This window comes from Pistacia vera, unplaced genomic scaffold, assembly GCF_008641045.1.
Source record: "Pistacia vera cultivar Batoury unplaced genomic scaffold, PisVer_v2 Contig820, whole genome shotgun sequence".
NCBI classification, from domain to species: Eukaryota; Viridiplantae; Streptophyta; class Magnoliopsida; order Sapindales; family Anacardiaceae; genus Pistacia; species Pistacia vera.
In genome coordinates, this window is record NW_022196691.1 from 550,768 (window position 1) to 568,536 (window position 17,769).

The window sequence follows — 17,769 nt, forward strand, 5'->3', positions numbered from 1 at the left end:
CTTAGTACAAGGATCTTACCTAAGGATGGTTGGGATTGAAACTCCACTAAAAATTACCCAAAATCTATGAATTTCCCTTGAAAAAGAATTGAAGAAATTGAGAGAATTTGGGTGGTAAGTGGCGTGAAAGAGGAGAAAAAGTGGCTAGGGTTTCACTCTTCAATTCTTGATATAACATAATATTATTTATAGTTTCCATTTTGCCCTTGCACTTTCTATGAAATTCCATCTATGTCCCTTATTCAATTACCATAATGCCCTCATTTTATTGCATTCACCATGAAATTCTATCTCTTTTCACTCCCCACAATTTCAACTAATTTTGAGTGAAAAGACTATTTTACCCCTAATGAAATTTTAAGGCATTTTCTTCACACTTTTTTTCAAAATAACTTTAACAAAATTCAACTAAGGGTATAAGGGCATAAGTAAAGCTACGTACCTCGATGTGGGCATTACAAGACCTACTGTTCCATTTTTGCTTTTGTTTTTCACACAAGGGCTAAATTATAGTTTTTGAACCTTTAAAGCCAATATTCATTCTACACATTTAAGAGGGTAACTTGATATTTCAACCACCCTATTCAAAAATTGATTGCTTTTGAATGCATGCAATGTTCTTGTTTGATAATTGCATGGTGCCCGGTACATGAGCCTTAAACCTATTGTTTATTGTTTATTGGGTTTTGTTTGCAATTTTATAAACAAATAGGACCTGCTGTCCTGCCTCTCTCTCTCATATCTCCATGTATTTCTTCTTCTCATCGCACTCCCTTCGTATGTAACGCGAAGTTTTTATTTTGTTGATGTAAATTAGAATAGGATTTTTATAATTAAATTCTTTGTAATAATCGAGTAGAAGAAACGAAAGAGCTATGAAGAGGAATAACTTGAAGACCCAAGATTAACTTTTAAACCCTAGGTTGACCTACTAATTCCTCTAGGCTCGAGGAAATTGGTTTTAGTGGGCCATGTACCGGCACGTTTAATTTTGTTTAGAATGCATGCTCAAGTTGAATGTTTAATAACATGCTGATAAAATGACATTCTAACAAAGATAATAAATTGGTGAGACATAAGATAAAACCCTTAAATAAAGTATATTAAGTCACGTATACCTTCCATCACCATGGTTTTAATCAAACCACTATTTGTCAGAACCTTGTTCGCCAAAGCGAAGTGTACACTTCTACTAGTTGGAGCTTACAGCTCGTTAGAGTTTTCCTTAATGGTGATGGGTTGACTTAAAATGACTGTTTTGCTTGTTCGCCAAAACGAAGGTTAATAAACATGTCATAGGCATAGAAGAGAAGTACACTTGTTATGTGTACGTGGCGACATGTAGTGTCCGCTCTACTGATACTGAGAATCACACTTGAGGTTAATGGTTTTGGTCATTGTATTGTGTGATTGGCTTGCTGGCTTACTTCACATTTGAGGTTGGTAGTGGGAGTTATCAATTGGTGTGAAATAAGTTTGTTAGCCTACCTAATCAACCCATTTTGGCTCATTTGCCAAAGCGAAGGTTTGAAATGAGTCAGATGGGATCTTAGTCCACTAGGAAAGCTGATGGGCTTTCCTGAGTTAATTGTGAGGGCTATTGGCTTGAGGAAAATAGTGGGAGCGTTTTTAATAAAAGATCATATTAAAATAAAAATGATAATTTTACTTTATTTTGCACTTGTGGATTCACTTTAATTGAGCAAAATAATCTCAACATCACCGCGACAAATCATCAAATTGGGAGAGAAATAGAATGTTGAGAATTTTGTTGACTAGTATAAAAGTATAAATGATATACTTCAGTTAAGCGACAAATTATACACCATTGAGCAAGCTTTGTCACCAGAGTCTACTGATAGTTCTATCCATGAGTCTGGGTATATATATGTGAAGCATACACATGATGCGAAAGCAGAAATGACTAGATACATTGTGCTTGTATCAATGACACCATTATTGCGACAACAGTGCCAAAAAAATGGACTTGGCTTTTATTCTTCATTTTCTTCAAAGAAATGAGAGGCATATGGTGTCTCAGTCATTATTCAGATGTAGGATGGAAGAGGGTACCAAAATTGGCAATCATATACTCAAGCTGACCGAGTATATGAACAAGCTTGAGATTTTGGGATGCAAACTTAATGAAGGTTTAGCAATAGACCTAATATTACAGTCTTTGCTAGATTCTTACTCTCAATTTGTCTATGACTTCATTGAGGATGATAAGAAGAATACCCTTTTCCAAGCTTCTGGATATGTTGAATGCTATTGAGTCAGACATGAGAATGTTAGAAACATTGACATTGGTTGAAGCCAACTCAAGTGAGAAGGTAAGGGCTCAGAAGTCATTGGAAGGAACTGTTATAGATAGAAAGGGTGTTTGTCCTCACTATGGGAAGCCTAACCACTGGAGGAAACATTACAAGGCCTTTCTAGCAAAAAGGAAGAAGAATATTACTTCTTCCTCAGGTATGTTCTTGGTTAAGATTAACTTCTCCCGTCAACATCTTAGGTCATTGAAACAGGATGTGGTACTCAGATTTGTTCTAATGTGCAAGGACTACGACATAGTAGATTGCTGGCCGAGGGAAAGGTGGACCTACCAATTAGAGATGGAGCATATGATGCTGAATTAGCTGTAGGATCTTATTGTTTGATTTTGCCTACAGGCTTGTTACTTGGAACTTGTGGATTATTATGATATTTGTTCAGTTTCTAGAAATAATTTTTCTGTGCCCACTTTGGACAAATAAGAATATTGCTTTAGTAATGGATTGTTGTCTTTTAGTATAAATAATATTATGTCAAACTGTTTCATAATAATATGTTTTCAAACATAGACAATAAGAATATTCTCAAAGCCACAACTGCACCAAATGTGGCAAATTGAGATAAACATACCTGAAGGTATGTGCGAGTTAGGTCTATAATGAGTTTTTTTTGTGATTTATCCACATAATTCTAGGGTTATGCCCTAGAGACTATGACTAACACACTAGACCATGTATTGCCAAGGTTTGTAGATGAGACTTCATATGAACAATGCAGTGGGCGAAAGCCCAACTTGTCTTATCTAAGGATTTGGGGTTGCGAAGCTTATGTCAAGAAATTAACTTCGAACAAGCTGGGCTCAAAATACTACGAAAGTATATTTGTGGGGTATCTTGAGGAGACCAAATGATACTATTTCTACCATCCAGAAGAGCACAAAACTTTTTATTGCTCGTACTAGTGTCTTCCTAGAAAAGGAATTTTTCCTAAGAAGTACTAGTGGAAGAAAAAAGTAGAACTCGATGAAGTTCTCGTACCACAAGATGTGCCACAGGAAGTAGTTGAACAGCAGGAGGAGGTTACTCCACAACTTATGGATCACTCTGAACCACCTCAAGTAGCACAGGAGCTACGTAGATTTGGGGGAGTACGTCGTGAGCCCGAGAGATATGGTTTTCTTGTGACTTAACATAGTGACATAATGGTCTACCAAGACAATGAACCCAAAACCTACGATGAAGCTGTACGGATCCAGATTCCATTAAATGGCTTAAAGCCATAAAATTTGAGATGGACTCCATGTACCAGAACCAGTCATGGTTTATGGTGAATCCACCTAAAGGGGTAAAACCCAAAGGCTGTAAATGGGTCTTCAAGAAGAAGACTAACAAGGATGGCAAGGTGCATACCTATAAGGCACGATTGGTTGCCAAAGGTTTCATACAAATTCATGGTATTGACTATGAAGAAACCTTTTTCCAGTTGCCATAATGAAATCTATCTCGATTATGCTTGTGATTGTTGCATATCTTGACTATGAAATTTGGCAAATGAATGTCAAAACGGCTTTCCTAAATGGAAACCTTGAAGAGGATATGTACATGACATAGCCTAATAGACAGACAAGCTAAAAGGATATGCAAGTTATAGAGGTCCATACATCGACTCAAGCAAGCTTTAAGAAGCTAGAACATTCGTTTCAATGAAGCCATAAAATACTTTGGTTTCATTAAGAAAGAAGACGAGGCTTGTGTTTACAAGAAAGTAAGTGTAAGTATAGTGGCATTCCTAGTGTTATAGGTCAACGACATGCTTTTGATTAGGAATGATATACCGAGTTTGTAGTCGGTAAACACTTGGTTATTTAAGTGATTCTCCATAAAGGACTTAGGAGAAACAGCTTACATACTCGGAATAAAGATCTATCGTGATAGATCAGGAAGTTTGCTCAGCCCAAGTTGGAGTACATAGACAAGGTACTAAAGAGATTCAGTGTGGAAGAATCCAAGAAGGGATCTTCTCCGATGGCACATGGTGTCTATCTCTCTAAGGGTATGTGTCCTATACCACACATTAAAAGAGATAGAATGAAGAGGATCCCATATGCGTCAGCAATTGGATCCATCTTGTATGTTCATATTGATATCTCATGTGCATTAAGCACTTGTAAGGGATATCAAGCGGATCCAAGTGAGCAATGCTCTAATTGCATGCTCGAACTAATATTTCATGTGCATGGAGTACTTGTAGTAGATATCGATTAGATCCAAGTGAGCAATGTGATGTCATGTACTTGGATTGATGCCTTATGTGCATTCAGTACTTGTAGAAGATATCGATCAGATCCAAGTGAGTGACACTGAATGAGTGTCAACAAACATTCTTAAGTACTTAAAGAGGAATAAGGATTTGTTCTTGGTTTATGGAGGGTAGATGAGCTCAGTGTAAGAAGATATAGTGATGCTAATCTCCAAAATGGGTAAAGATGATTTTCACTTGCAATCTGGGTTAATAATTTGTCTTAACAGAGCTGCAGTGAGCTAGAAGAGCTCGAAACTAAGTAGTGTAGTAGATTCTACAACTGATGCTAAGTATATCGCATTGTTTAATGCAACCGTATAGGCGGTTTGGATCAAGAAGTTCATTATTGAACTTGATGTGGTTCCAAGCATTGGTGATCCAATAAAGTTTTACTAGGATAACAATGGAGCCATCATTGTGGCTAAGGAACCATGGTCTTACCTGTAATCCAAACACTTAGTTGATTCAATCTAATTTGAGTAGTCAATCAGAAAGATAATGTGCAAATTTGCAAAGCACCTACTAACCTACTGTTGTTGTTTCTGTTGGAGCAGAAGAATGATGGGCACTTGTCATTCAATGTTAAATACATGAATGATTGGCTATAGTGCAAGTGGGAGATTGTTGGAGTAGGTGCCCTAGAGCCAATCAATTATTATGGAATTGACTCTTTATAATAATGTTTTTTAATCAATAATAGGCATTATCCACTATATCTCATAAATCATATTATATGTATTGATATATGTCCTTAGGATGGTAGAACCGTAACGAGGATATCAAGTGTATCAAATCTTGATAGTGAGAACCCTATGATCACATATGGTGGCCATTCTAGAAATATCTATAGCCTCTGTATTATTCTGACCAAGGACACAAATATTACAGTAAGGCTATCATAATGTTGATCGACCCTATCGAAAGACAGTGACTTATCTCACTTATCAAGGTTGTTTATCAACAACCTGGTGCAACACATGGGTGCTTGTTGTAGGTAGGTTTACTGAACAGATCCACTAGAGGATTCCATATGCATGGCAACCCTAGTGTCTATGGAATAAATCCTCTAATGGATGGTGGTGCATGTGATCCTTAGACTTGAGATCACCGAAGCACCTTGTGCACCAATTGGTGTAGTTTGGCACTAGCCCAATGTAATTCTATTAAGAGCTATCAATACGGTAGTGATTGGCTACATTGAGAAGTGTATCGAGACTATGGTGGATTGACAAAGGATTAATCACTCCTGGGTAGGGGAGAATTTATCTCATGGCGCAATTCAGTAAATGGAAATGACACTAAAGCTATGGCCACAATGGGATTGAGTTGTTGCTTAATCCAATTTATTATTCTGGTCATTGGTCTAGTAACTGAATACAAAGATATCAAGGATAATTGAGGTTGAAACTATTTATGTACCTCAACCTCGATGAGACAACAGATGATGAAGGGATTTGGTTGCATGGTAACCATGTCGTTGATGGGCTACGATTTCATTGAATCCGAATCTATTGGATGGCCATGATGCCTTGTTAGGGGCCAATCTTGGTCTATGTGTGGTGAGATGATTAATTGGTGTTAATCGTAATACTACACACAGCCGATATGATGAGGAACCTATGGGTCACACACTTAGAAGATAATTTAAGAATCAATTTGGGAGAAGAGTATTTTTGCCTTTCAGGACGAAAGGGTATTTTGGCAATCTCACAGTGCAATTAAATTTGCTAAGGTTGTTGCCTGTATTCAATTTGATATTAAAATTAAATATGTGAGATTATATTTAAATATATGTATGCATATATTTAAATGAATTTTTATTATTAATTAAATGTTAATATATTATTATATATATTAATTGATTTTAATTATAATAATAATTAATTAATTTAAAATACCAATTACATGGTGTTTGGTTGCAAGGGTAAGCTTGGGTTGGTGCCAATGGGTATTCCTTATTGGAATAGGGTTTTAATTAGTTGCACTATATAAGTGTAACTTAATTAAAACATAAGAAGAGCTTTTATAAAATAAAACCCTAGCCACCCTATAGCTCTCTCTCTCTCACATTTTCTTCTTCAAGTGAAGAAGAAAAATTTTCAATTTTTATTATCTTTGTTTCTTGAAGCCGGCAATTGTTCTAGCAAAACAATTGTTGATTCTTCGGATTATCTTCACGTAGATTTCCTTAAGTGCGATCCTACATTGGATTGATTAGCGAAGAAATACGGTGAACAATGTCTATGAACAGTAGCCGGTGAACAGTGTCGATGAACAGTACTGTGAACAGTGTTTGTGAGCGAAGACAGAGATATTCGGAGGAGCCTCCAAATGTGGGCATGAACTAAATCCTTGTATGGATTTTTTTTTACACAAATTTTATTTCACATTTTAGTTTATGCATGAAAACGTTATAATCTGTACTTAGATCTTGGTTTGTGTAAGTGATCTTTTTCGTTTTAACATTAAGTTTTTTCTGCTGCATGAACCTGATCACTTACTTACAAGTTCAAGTCTCCACAGGCTCTAATATGGGTGGTCATTAAGTGGCTTACCTGGTTGTTAACTTCAGGGTTCTGAGGGATTAGTTGAGGAGCGAGCAAGCTAATACGGACACCCCGATCACAAAAAAAAAAAAAAAAAAAAAACCATTATTGAGATTAGATTTCACGAATGTAGGAATCTATTATAGATCTCTATTTTATTGAGGCTTAATTACGTAGGTGTTATGTTGAAGCAGTAAAAACTTTACCTAAGATGAGGCTGTAAAGGTAGCTATATGTCTATTCTAAGCAAGCTTAATGGACGAAGGTGTTTGATAAATTATTTAATCAAGTTGTTTTGTTTGTGTCTTCATGGAGACCCGAGTAAAACAAACTCATGAAAACCTAGTAGAGACCTTATCAAAATAAACTCATTAAGACCTAATTAGATCAATTGTTCAATGTCGATTAATAATAAAAGACAAAAATTCAATTAAAATATTTTAATCTAAATTTTTGAATAGCAAAATATGTGATCCAACAAAATTCTAGATTTAAACCAAAACGTTGTGCATGAGAATTTTCTTTAAAATTCATAACTTTGAACAATGTTCAACTAATGAAAGTGATTAAATAATAATAATAATAATAATAATAATAATAATAATAATAAAAGATTCTATATAATTATACGAAAGCATTAGTGAGATGAGATCATAAATAATCATCAAACACTCAATTGTCTTTTCTTCAAGGTAATATTATACTAGATCAATTATTTTCACTTGTTTATCATGATCACTTCATCACATCTTGTAGGGCATAGTTGCCCTAACTCCTACTTAAAATGATTTGACACCATTTTCATTTGTAACGTATTTCTTTATCATGCTTTCCTATATTTCAAGCACCTTTTTAAAAGGGCGGTAGATTTCATAGTACTCATTTGATAATGTACTTAGAATGGTATGGTGGCATACCTTGTTCCTTTTTTCAAAATGTGTAGCAATTGTTGATGATGTTTAGTAGCTGACTCAGGTTTTGGATATGTGAGGTATTCTATAAGGTTTATGACATACAAGGTGTCAAAAATCCTTTCCAACCATCTATTGAAATTGACACAATTAAAAGTCTTTGTTGAACCCTCATGTGTTTTGATGTGCTAAACCTAACCAAAGAGTTGATTTATTTTTAACAAATATGCAAAGGTATGACAAGAAGTCAACCAAAAACAAAATGCAATTTTCCCAGTTGGTACGATCGTGCAAGATGATGGAAAGACTGTTCCTAGCTTCAAAGAGTTGCCCAGATACATTTTCCTCTTAGCACGATAACGTTCCATATGATCATGCATAGGGCTATTATCGAGTCGAGCTGAGCTAAGCTTTGGGCTAATCAAACTCGGCTCAGCATGTACACAACAATCAATAGCCCAAAAGAAACCAAAACATAAAAGAAAATTGGGAAGTGGGTGAGGCATTTTCCCAAACAGTTAGTGGGTAGCTCCCAAACCATTTCATGTTGTCCTTCTTGAACCACCCTTAACCAACCTCTTCAAGACATCGACCACCAATACCCCACCTTCCCAACCCATAAAAACCAACAAATACAGAACAATCTATCAAGCAAAACACCACAATAGTTCACAACCAAAGAACCAAATGTCCACAGCCCCCTAACACCATTAATCAACACAAAAAGTCATTTAGGGGAAAAAAACGTGAAGAAGGAAATAAAACCAATAGATCTAAGGTGTCATCAATCAACTTTGTTGCATTTTTTCAAAGAAGAGAAAAAAAAGAGAAGGAGAAGAAAGAAGATGTTAGGAAACGATCCGATTGCGCAGCGGAAAACAAAATTTTTACAACCATAGATCGTTCCTTAGAACCTAAAATCAAAGCATAAATTTTACAGTTTATGTATTATATCAAGAATCTGCAGAAAAAGTAGATCTAAAGTTTAGATTCATACCCACGTTGGAGGCTCCACCAAATATTGTCTTTGAACGTGTTTGCTACTGATCCAAGTGTAAGATCGAACTGTAGAAGTCACACAAAGACAATCACAAGGAACCAAGGAGGGATTTGCTAGATCCTCCTTGGCCTTAAGAAATCAAAAAGAAAAACTTTGTTTTTGGCACAAACCAAGTTGGCGTGGGAGAAAGAGAGATATGGGTTGTGTGTGTTTTTCTTTTTAATCTGATGAACTAAAAATCACCCTGTTAATTTCACACACACATTCTCTTTTATAGGCAAACCTAGTTGCCCTATTCCCACATGGAATGGGCTTGAGCCCCAACCTAAACACCCCATGTTTCCAAACACTGCCAATTAGATATTTTAATTTAATTCATTATTATCTCAATTAAAATCAATTAATATTTAATTAACATTTAACAATAATGATGATTAATTAAATATGTGTGAACACACATTTAACCGTAATTTCACTTATTTAATTTTTCTAACAAATTAAATAAAGGCTACGACCCCAGCAAATTTAATTGCACTGTGAAATTACCAAAATATCCTTTTGCCCAAAAAGACGAAAACGCCCTTCATCGTTCTTGGCTCTTAAATTGTCTTCTATGTGTGTGACCCATAGGCTCCTCATCATACCGGCAGTGTATAGTATCGCGATTAACACCAATTAATCGTCTCACTAATACACATACCAAGATTAGCCCCTAACAAGGTATCATGGCCACTCGATAGATTTGAATTCAGCAAAGTAGCTACCTGTCAACGATATGGTTACCGTGCAATTTGATCCTTTCACCATGTGTTATCTCGACGAGACGAAGGCATAGAAATGTGTCAACCTTCGGTTACTCGATATTAAGTATTCAGTTTCTGGCCCAATGACCCGTAATATAAACCGGATAGAGCAACAACTCAATCCCACCGTGGCCACAGTTTTAGTGTCATTGCCATATACTGAATTGCGCCGTGAGATAACTTCTCCCATACCCAGGAGTGATGAATCCTCTATCGATCCACCATAGTCTTGGTACACTCCTCGATGCAGCCAATCACCACCGTATTGACAGCTCTGAAAAGAACTGCATTAGGCTAGTGTCAAACTACACCAATCGATGCACAAGGTACTCTGGTGATCTTAAGTCTAAGGATCACATGCACCACCATTCGTTAGAGGATTTGTTCCATACACACTGGGGTTACCATCTACATGGAATCCTTTGGTGGGTCAGTCCAGTGAACTTGCTGCGGTGTAATCGCCTACAGCAAGCACCCATGTGTTGTACCAGGTTGTTACCAAACAACCTTGACAAGTGAGATCTGTCACTGCCTTTCGACAAGGTAGTTCAACACTATGATAGCCTTACCGTATTATCTGTGCCCTTACTTCAGAATAATACTGGGGCTACGAACGTTTCTAGAATGGCCACCATATGTGTTCATAGGGTTCTCACTATCAAGATTTGAAACACTTGATACCCTTGTCACAGTTCTACCATTCTAAAGACATATATCAATACATATTGCAATAATAATGATTTACGCGATATAGAATAAAATGCCTTTTATTGATTAATGAACATTATTACAAATAGTCAATTCTACAATAATTGATTGGCTCTAGGGCATCTACTCTAACAGAATAAAGAAGAAAAAAGAAAGTGAAAAAGAAGAATGAGTTGGCACAGCAAGAAGAAGAAGTTAGGTTTCTACAATTTTTTCAATTTTATATGCAAAATAAAAAATTACATAAAGCCCCTCATAATTGCAAAAAATTACATATATATCCTTTCAAGCTTATGTAGGCTCTCGAGCAGAGCCATAACTAGCTCGAGATGAGCTCGATTTGTTACTCAAGCTGCTCGAGTTCAAGATTGGCTTAAGCAATATCAATCTGATCTCGAGCTTGACCCGACCTGAGCCCGAGCCACTCATGGATGACTTGGCTCTAGTCATAGCCCTAATCATGCACGCTTCTGCCTAAAATGAAGTCAAGTCGCTCACAACGTCATGACCAAGTAGTACGCCCGTTCCATTCAAGTTAAAAGTCAAAGTTTGAAGTACTCAGAATTCAATCGTTTCACGTCTTAGACAAATCTTGGAAGACAAGCCTTGTAGATCAAGTTGAAGTTCATGTATTTAAAGTGGAACAGTCATTCCTCATGGTGGAATAACTATTCCCACTCAAAGATTGTTCTTGGTAGAACGTCATCATTCTAGGAAGTCATGCATGCTTATGGAATTTTATGGATTTTCTAAGGAGCCAATGAACCAACCATTCCCCGTGCTGGAATGACCATTAGCAATGGTGGAACGATCATTGTAGAAACCCTAAAGCTATATAAGAGCAACCATTATGAAAGGACTGGCCGTTCATGATGGTGGAACACCCGTTTCTTTGGGGTTTATAGTAGCAATGACTCTTTGCTTCAAGGGCAAAGAAAGACAGAGAGAATATCAGAGAAACAAAAGTCTTATGAAAAAAAATTCTCACATAATCCATTGAGCTAAAAATCCAAATCAAAACATCACTCTTTTGTACTCATTTGTAAACCTTTGAGTGTATTGTTCTTATTGTGTGTTTGAGGCTAGATTAAGAGACAATCATTCACATACTTTTTTTCAAATATCTTGTAGGCAAAATCCTATAAATTTAGAGGTGAAATCCTATCAAACTATTGTAAAAGGGCAAATCCTATCAATCTAATGTAAAGGGCGAAATCTAATTCTAGTGGAACTTCAAGGAGGTTGCCTTGAAGAAGTGGACGTAGGAGGCTTATGGATATAGCTTTGAACCACTATAAATCTTTGAGCATTTCTTCTCTCTAAACTCATTTATTATTCCTTTCGTATTTACTTGAAGCATTATCATCATTTGCACTCATTCATTGCTCATATTTATAACTCTCTTTCATTTATTGCTTAACATTGTTTATCCTTACTGTTCAACATCATTCTCATTTATTGTCTATCTTTGTTGTTGTTTTGAGCTCTTAGCTTGGTTGGTTGGTGAAAGCTTTTATTCTGCAATTATTTTATAAGTTCCTATTCACCCCCTCTAAGAATAGTTTGCCACATAGGGTTTCACAATTTGTAATAGAGCTTGAGCTTTTGTGTAGAAAACTTAATGGTTTCAAGAGTTAATTGATCTAAATATGACTAGTACATCAACACCTATGTTTAATGAAGATCATTACACTGCAAGACCCCTATTGTTTTGTAATGTAAACTACACACAATGGAGAATTAGGATGAGACTTCATATTAGGTCCATAGATTACAATTTATGGAAAATAGTAGTATAAGGGAACTACGTTCCATGGACCCTAATACAAGTCTTCCAAAAAGGGAAGATTACTACACCATTGAAGATAAAAAGAAATTAAGTATAAATGACAAAGTTCTTAACATAATGTTTTGTTCTCCTGATTCTACAGAGTTTGGAAGAGTTTCGGCATGTAAAACTACCAAAGATACATGGGAAATTCTTCAAACAACTCATGAAGGAACAAGTCAAGTGAAGGAATCAAATATCGAGATTCTATTTTGTGACTATGAACTATTTGAGATGAAAACCAGAGAAAGCATCATCGACATATACAAAAGGTTGTCCAACTTGATAAACAACCTCAATGGTCTTGGAAAGAGTTTTGAAACTCTTGAGCTTGTGAAGAAAATCCTTCCTTCATTGCCAGAAATTTGGACAAAGACGGTGACCGCGATTGAAGAATCCAAAGATCTCACCAAATGAAAATGGATGAGCTCATCGGTAGCTTGTTCACTATTGAGATGAAGAAAAAGCCAAAGAAGATGAAAGCAAACCAAAGGGAGAGATTGCCCTCAAGACGATAAATGAAGAAGATGAAGTTGATTCTTCTATGGAAGAAGATGAAATCAACTTCTTGACAAGAAAGTTCACTAAATTTCTTGGAAGGAACAAAAGATTCAAAGGAAGAAATTTCCAAAGGTTCAAACCAAGAAATGAAGAGAAAAAGGGTAAATCAGATAGCATTTGCCATGAGTGTAAGAAATCGGGCCATATTCATCAAGATTGTCCCAAAGCCAAATGGAAGAAGAATGACAAAAAGGACAAATTCTACAAGAAGAAGGTTCTTGCAGCCACATAGAGTGGAAGTGATGACTCAAGCGATGAAAATGAGTCAAATGAAGAGCAAGCCAACATTTGCTTCATGGCCAACGGATGCAATTCAAAAGGAGACTCTGAATTTGAGGTAAATGACTCTATACACTATTGTTTCATGGAATTACAATGTGCTTTTGAATCATTAATGGAAGAATATTAAAAAGTGTCTTTGAGAAATCATGTTTTAAAGAAAAAAGCAAGTACTTTGAAAAATGAGCATGAAAAACTTTTGAGTGATCATGAAAAGCTTTTAAGTGAACATGAGCAACTCAAAGATGATTTTGATTGTGCAACATGTGATAAAATCCTCTTGAGTAAAGAAATTGATGTTTGAAATTATCTTGTATGGATTTTCAAAATGAAAGAATTAGTTTCAAAAAGGAGCTTGAAAATACTAAAGGGATTTTGAGTAAGCTCACTTTAGGAAACAAAAGACTTGTTGAAATGCTTGCTTCACAAAGATGTGCTTTTAACAAAGAAGGTTTAGGCTATAACATGTTTTCAAGTGAAAAACCTTTTACCAAAACGCATAAGCCATCCATTAAACCAAAGGCATCTTTTAGTAAATGTGGTTTTTGCAAGTATGTTGGTCATAGCACACAGAAATGTCCTATTAGGAAAGGCAAGCCTTTTGTAGTAAAAAGGGTTTAGATTCCTAAGGGAATGGTTGAAACTAACTCCCACGGACCAAGACCATTTGGGTACCAAAAGGTATGTATATATTCATCTCATTGAAACCAAAGAATGGAGGAAACATCCACTTTCGTGATAACCCAAAAGGAAGAGTCTTTGGCATTGGCTCTATTTTAACAAGTCTCTTAACACCAATTAATCGTCTCACTACACGCAGACCAAGATGCAAGGCATCATGGCCACCCAATAGATTCGGATTCAGTGAAACTACAGCCTGTCAATGGTATGGTTATCGTGCAATCAAATCCTTTCATCAACTGTCATCTTATCGAAACTGAGGTACATAATTAGTGTCAACCTTAGATATCCTCGATATGTTTGTATTCAGTTAATAGACCAATGACAGGAATATTAAATTACATTGAGCAACAACTCAATCCCACTGTGGCCACATATTTAGTGTCATTGCCATTTACTGAATTATGAGATAACTTCTCCAATACCCAGGAGTGATGAATCCTTTGTCGATACACTCCTTAATGCAACCAATCACTACTATATTGATAACTCTGAATAAAACTACGTTGGGCTAGTGTCAAACTACACCAATCGATGCACAAGGTGCTCCGGTGATCTCAAGTCTATGGATCACATGCACCACCATTCATTAGAGGATTTATTCCGTAGACACTGGGGCTACCACGCATATGGAATCCTCTGGTGGGTCTGTCCAATGAACTTGCCTCCAGCAAGCACCCATGTGTTAAACCAGGTTGTCCGCCAACAACTTTAACAAGTGAGATCAATCACTGCCTTTCCACAAGGTCGTTCAACGCTATGATAGCCTTACCGTATTATCTGTGTCCTTAATCAGAATAATACTAGGGCTATGGACATTTCTAGAATGGCCACCATATGTGATCATAGGGTTCTCACTATCAAGATTTAAAACACTTGACACCCTCATCACGGTTCTACCATTCTAAGGACATATATCATTACATATAACTATGATTTACATGATATAGAAGGATATGCCTTTCTTATTGATGAATAAACAGTTATTGCAAAGTCAAACTCACAATAATAGACTGACTCTAGGGCACATACTCTAACAATCTCCCACTTGCACTATAGCCAATCATTCATATATTTAATACCGAATGACCTTAAGTGTTTTTCATGCTTCTGCTACAACAGAGGCTTCGTCAGTGGATCGCGAGATTGTTATTAGTATGCACTTAACTGATATGTACATCTTTCCTCTCAACCATTTCTCTGATGAGATTAAAATGTATGAGTCTGTGTTTGGACTTCTGGTGAAACCGTAGTTCCTTTGCTTGAGCGATTGTTCTATTGTTGTCACAATAGACATCTATCGGATCAACAAATTGTGGAAACCACACCAAGTTCAATGATGAACTTCTTAATCTAGACTACATCAGATAATGCAATATACTCAGCCTCCATTGTAAAGTCAGCTACAGTGCTTTGCTTGGAGCTCTTCCAACTCACTTCACCCCCATTGAGACAAAATACAAACCCTGATTGCGATTGATAATTATCTTTATCCGTTTGGAAACTAGCATCACTCTTTCCTCTTACAGTGAGCTCATCTTCCCCTCCATAAACCAAGAACATGTCCTTAGTCCTCTTTAGGTACTTAAGGATATTCTTAATAGCTATCTAGTGACGCTCACCTGGATCTGATTGATATCTACTACAAGTGCTTAACGCACATGAGATATCAATTTGAGTACACAACATGGCATAAATTATGGATCTAATTGTTGACGCATATGGGATCCTCTTCATTCCATCTCTCTCATCGTGTGTTTTAGGACACATATCCTTAGAGAGATAAACACCATGTGACATCGGAAGAAATCCCTTCTTGAATTCTTCCATACTGAATCTCTTCAGTACCTTGTCAATGTATGTACTCTGACTTAGGCCAAGCAACCTACGTGATCTATCTTGGTAGATCTTAATTCCAATGATGTAGGCTGCTTTTCATGAGTCCTTCATGGAGAAGCACTTGGATAACCAAGTCTTTACTGACTGCAAGTTCGGTATATCATTCCTAATTAAAAGTATGTCATCGACATACAACACTAGGAATGCCACTATGCTCCCACTCACTTTCTTGCAAATACAGGGCTCATCTTCATTCTTGATAAAACTGAATTCTTTTACGGCTTCATGAAACGAATGTTCCAGCTCCTTGACGCTTGTTGAGTCCATAAATGGATCTTTGCAACTTGCATACCTTCTCAGTTTTCCCATCAAAAACGAAACCATTAGGTTGTGTCATAGACACATCCTGTTCAAGGTTTCCATTCAGGAAAGCCGTTTTGACATCCATTTGCCAAATCTCATAATCATGTTATGCTACAATCTCAAGCATAATCCGGATGGATTTAATCATGGCAACCGGTGAAAAGGTTTCTTCATAGTCAATATAATGAATTTGTTTGAAACTTTTGGCAACCATTTGATGCGGTTGTAATTACAAGATGTAATGTGTAGCAAGTGCACTAGTCGCAAAAAGTAATAAAGTGATAAGTGAGTATCGTTCCCACGAGGATAGTGTTACTAAGTACCGATTTCTCTAGTTTAAATCCTAATTGAAGAGACAATAAACTGGATTGATGGAAAATTAACAAACTAAATACAAATTAACAAAATATAAATGAATGATAATGAAATTAAAGCAAAACCCAACAACTTAACTAATTAAACAATGCTAAAAAATGCTAGGGTGTTGATTTCACCTAGATATGCTAACCCAAATCATAGAATCTATTACCCAAGTTATAATTTCTTGATTGAAAATCGAATTCCCTAAGTTTTAAAGCATACCTTCTCAGGCTACGTTTCCCTACTTATCCCTATTAAGCTTCCGCACCCAACAAAATGAAGATTATTAGTTCAAAGTCTTTTAAGCTTTATAGAATTCTATCTAGATTTCATAGAACGCTAAATCTATCTCTAACGTTTGCTTAATCTACTGTATTTATCCCAAGAGGCACAATCACAAATTACTTCTCAGTCTCATTGTGAACAACATACATTTGAATGGTGATCAAGCATCCAAAAGTCATTAAGCAAAGAGATAAACACTCAATCATGAAATTAAAACTCAAAGTAAATTAATTCATATAAATTTGAATCATTGTATCAAGGTTACATCAAACCCTAACTAAACAACTCAATTCATACTCAAAAATGAAATAAAATAACAAAAACAAGCCGTTTTGACATCCATTTGCCAAATCTCATAATCATGTTATGCTACAATCGCAAGCATAATCCAAATGGATTTACATGGCAACCGGTGAAAAGGTTTCTTCAAGTCAATACATGAATTTGTTTGAAGCTTTTGGCAACCATTTGATGCGGTTGTAATTCAAGATGCAATGTGTAGCAGTACACTAGTCGCAAAAGTAATAAAGTGATAAGTGAGTATCGTTCCCGAGATAGTGTTACTAAGTACCATCTTTCTAGTTTAAATCCTAATTGAGAAACAATAACTGGATTGATGGAAAATTAACAAACTAAATACAAATTAACAAAATATAAATGAATGATAATGAAATTAAAGCAAAACCCAACAACTTAACTAATTAAACAATGCTAAAAAATGCTAGGGTGTTGATTTCACCTAGATATGCTAACCCAAATCATAGAATCTATTACCCAAGTTATAATTTCTTGATTGAAAATCGAATTCCCTAAGTTGTAAAACATACCTTCTCAGGCTACATTTCCCTACTTATCCCTATTAAGCTTCCGCACCCAACAAAATGAAGATTATTAGTTCAAAGTCTTTTAAGCTTGATGGAATTATATCTAGATTTCATAGAACGCTAAACCTATCTCGAGCGTTTGCTTAATCTACGGTAAGAATGTAAAAGATACTTATAGAAACATCATTTGTCTTCCCGAAAGAAAC

General features: G+C 36.0%; 1 protein-coding gene across 1 annotated transcript; it reads left to right on the top strand.

Annotated features, from left to right (window-relative positions):
- Positions 1-12,356: 12,356 nt before the first annotated feature.
- Positions 12,357-12,788, top strand: LOC116117695. Its single transcript, XM_031403710.1, has one exon. The coding sequence runs from the start codon at positions 12,357-12,359 to the stop codon at positions 12,786-12,788; it is 432 nt and encodes a 143-aa protein (XP_031259570.1).
- Positions 12,789-17,769: the final 4,981 nt, after the last annotated feature.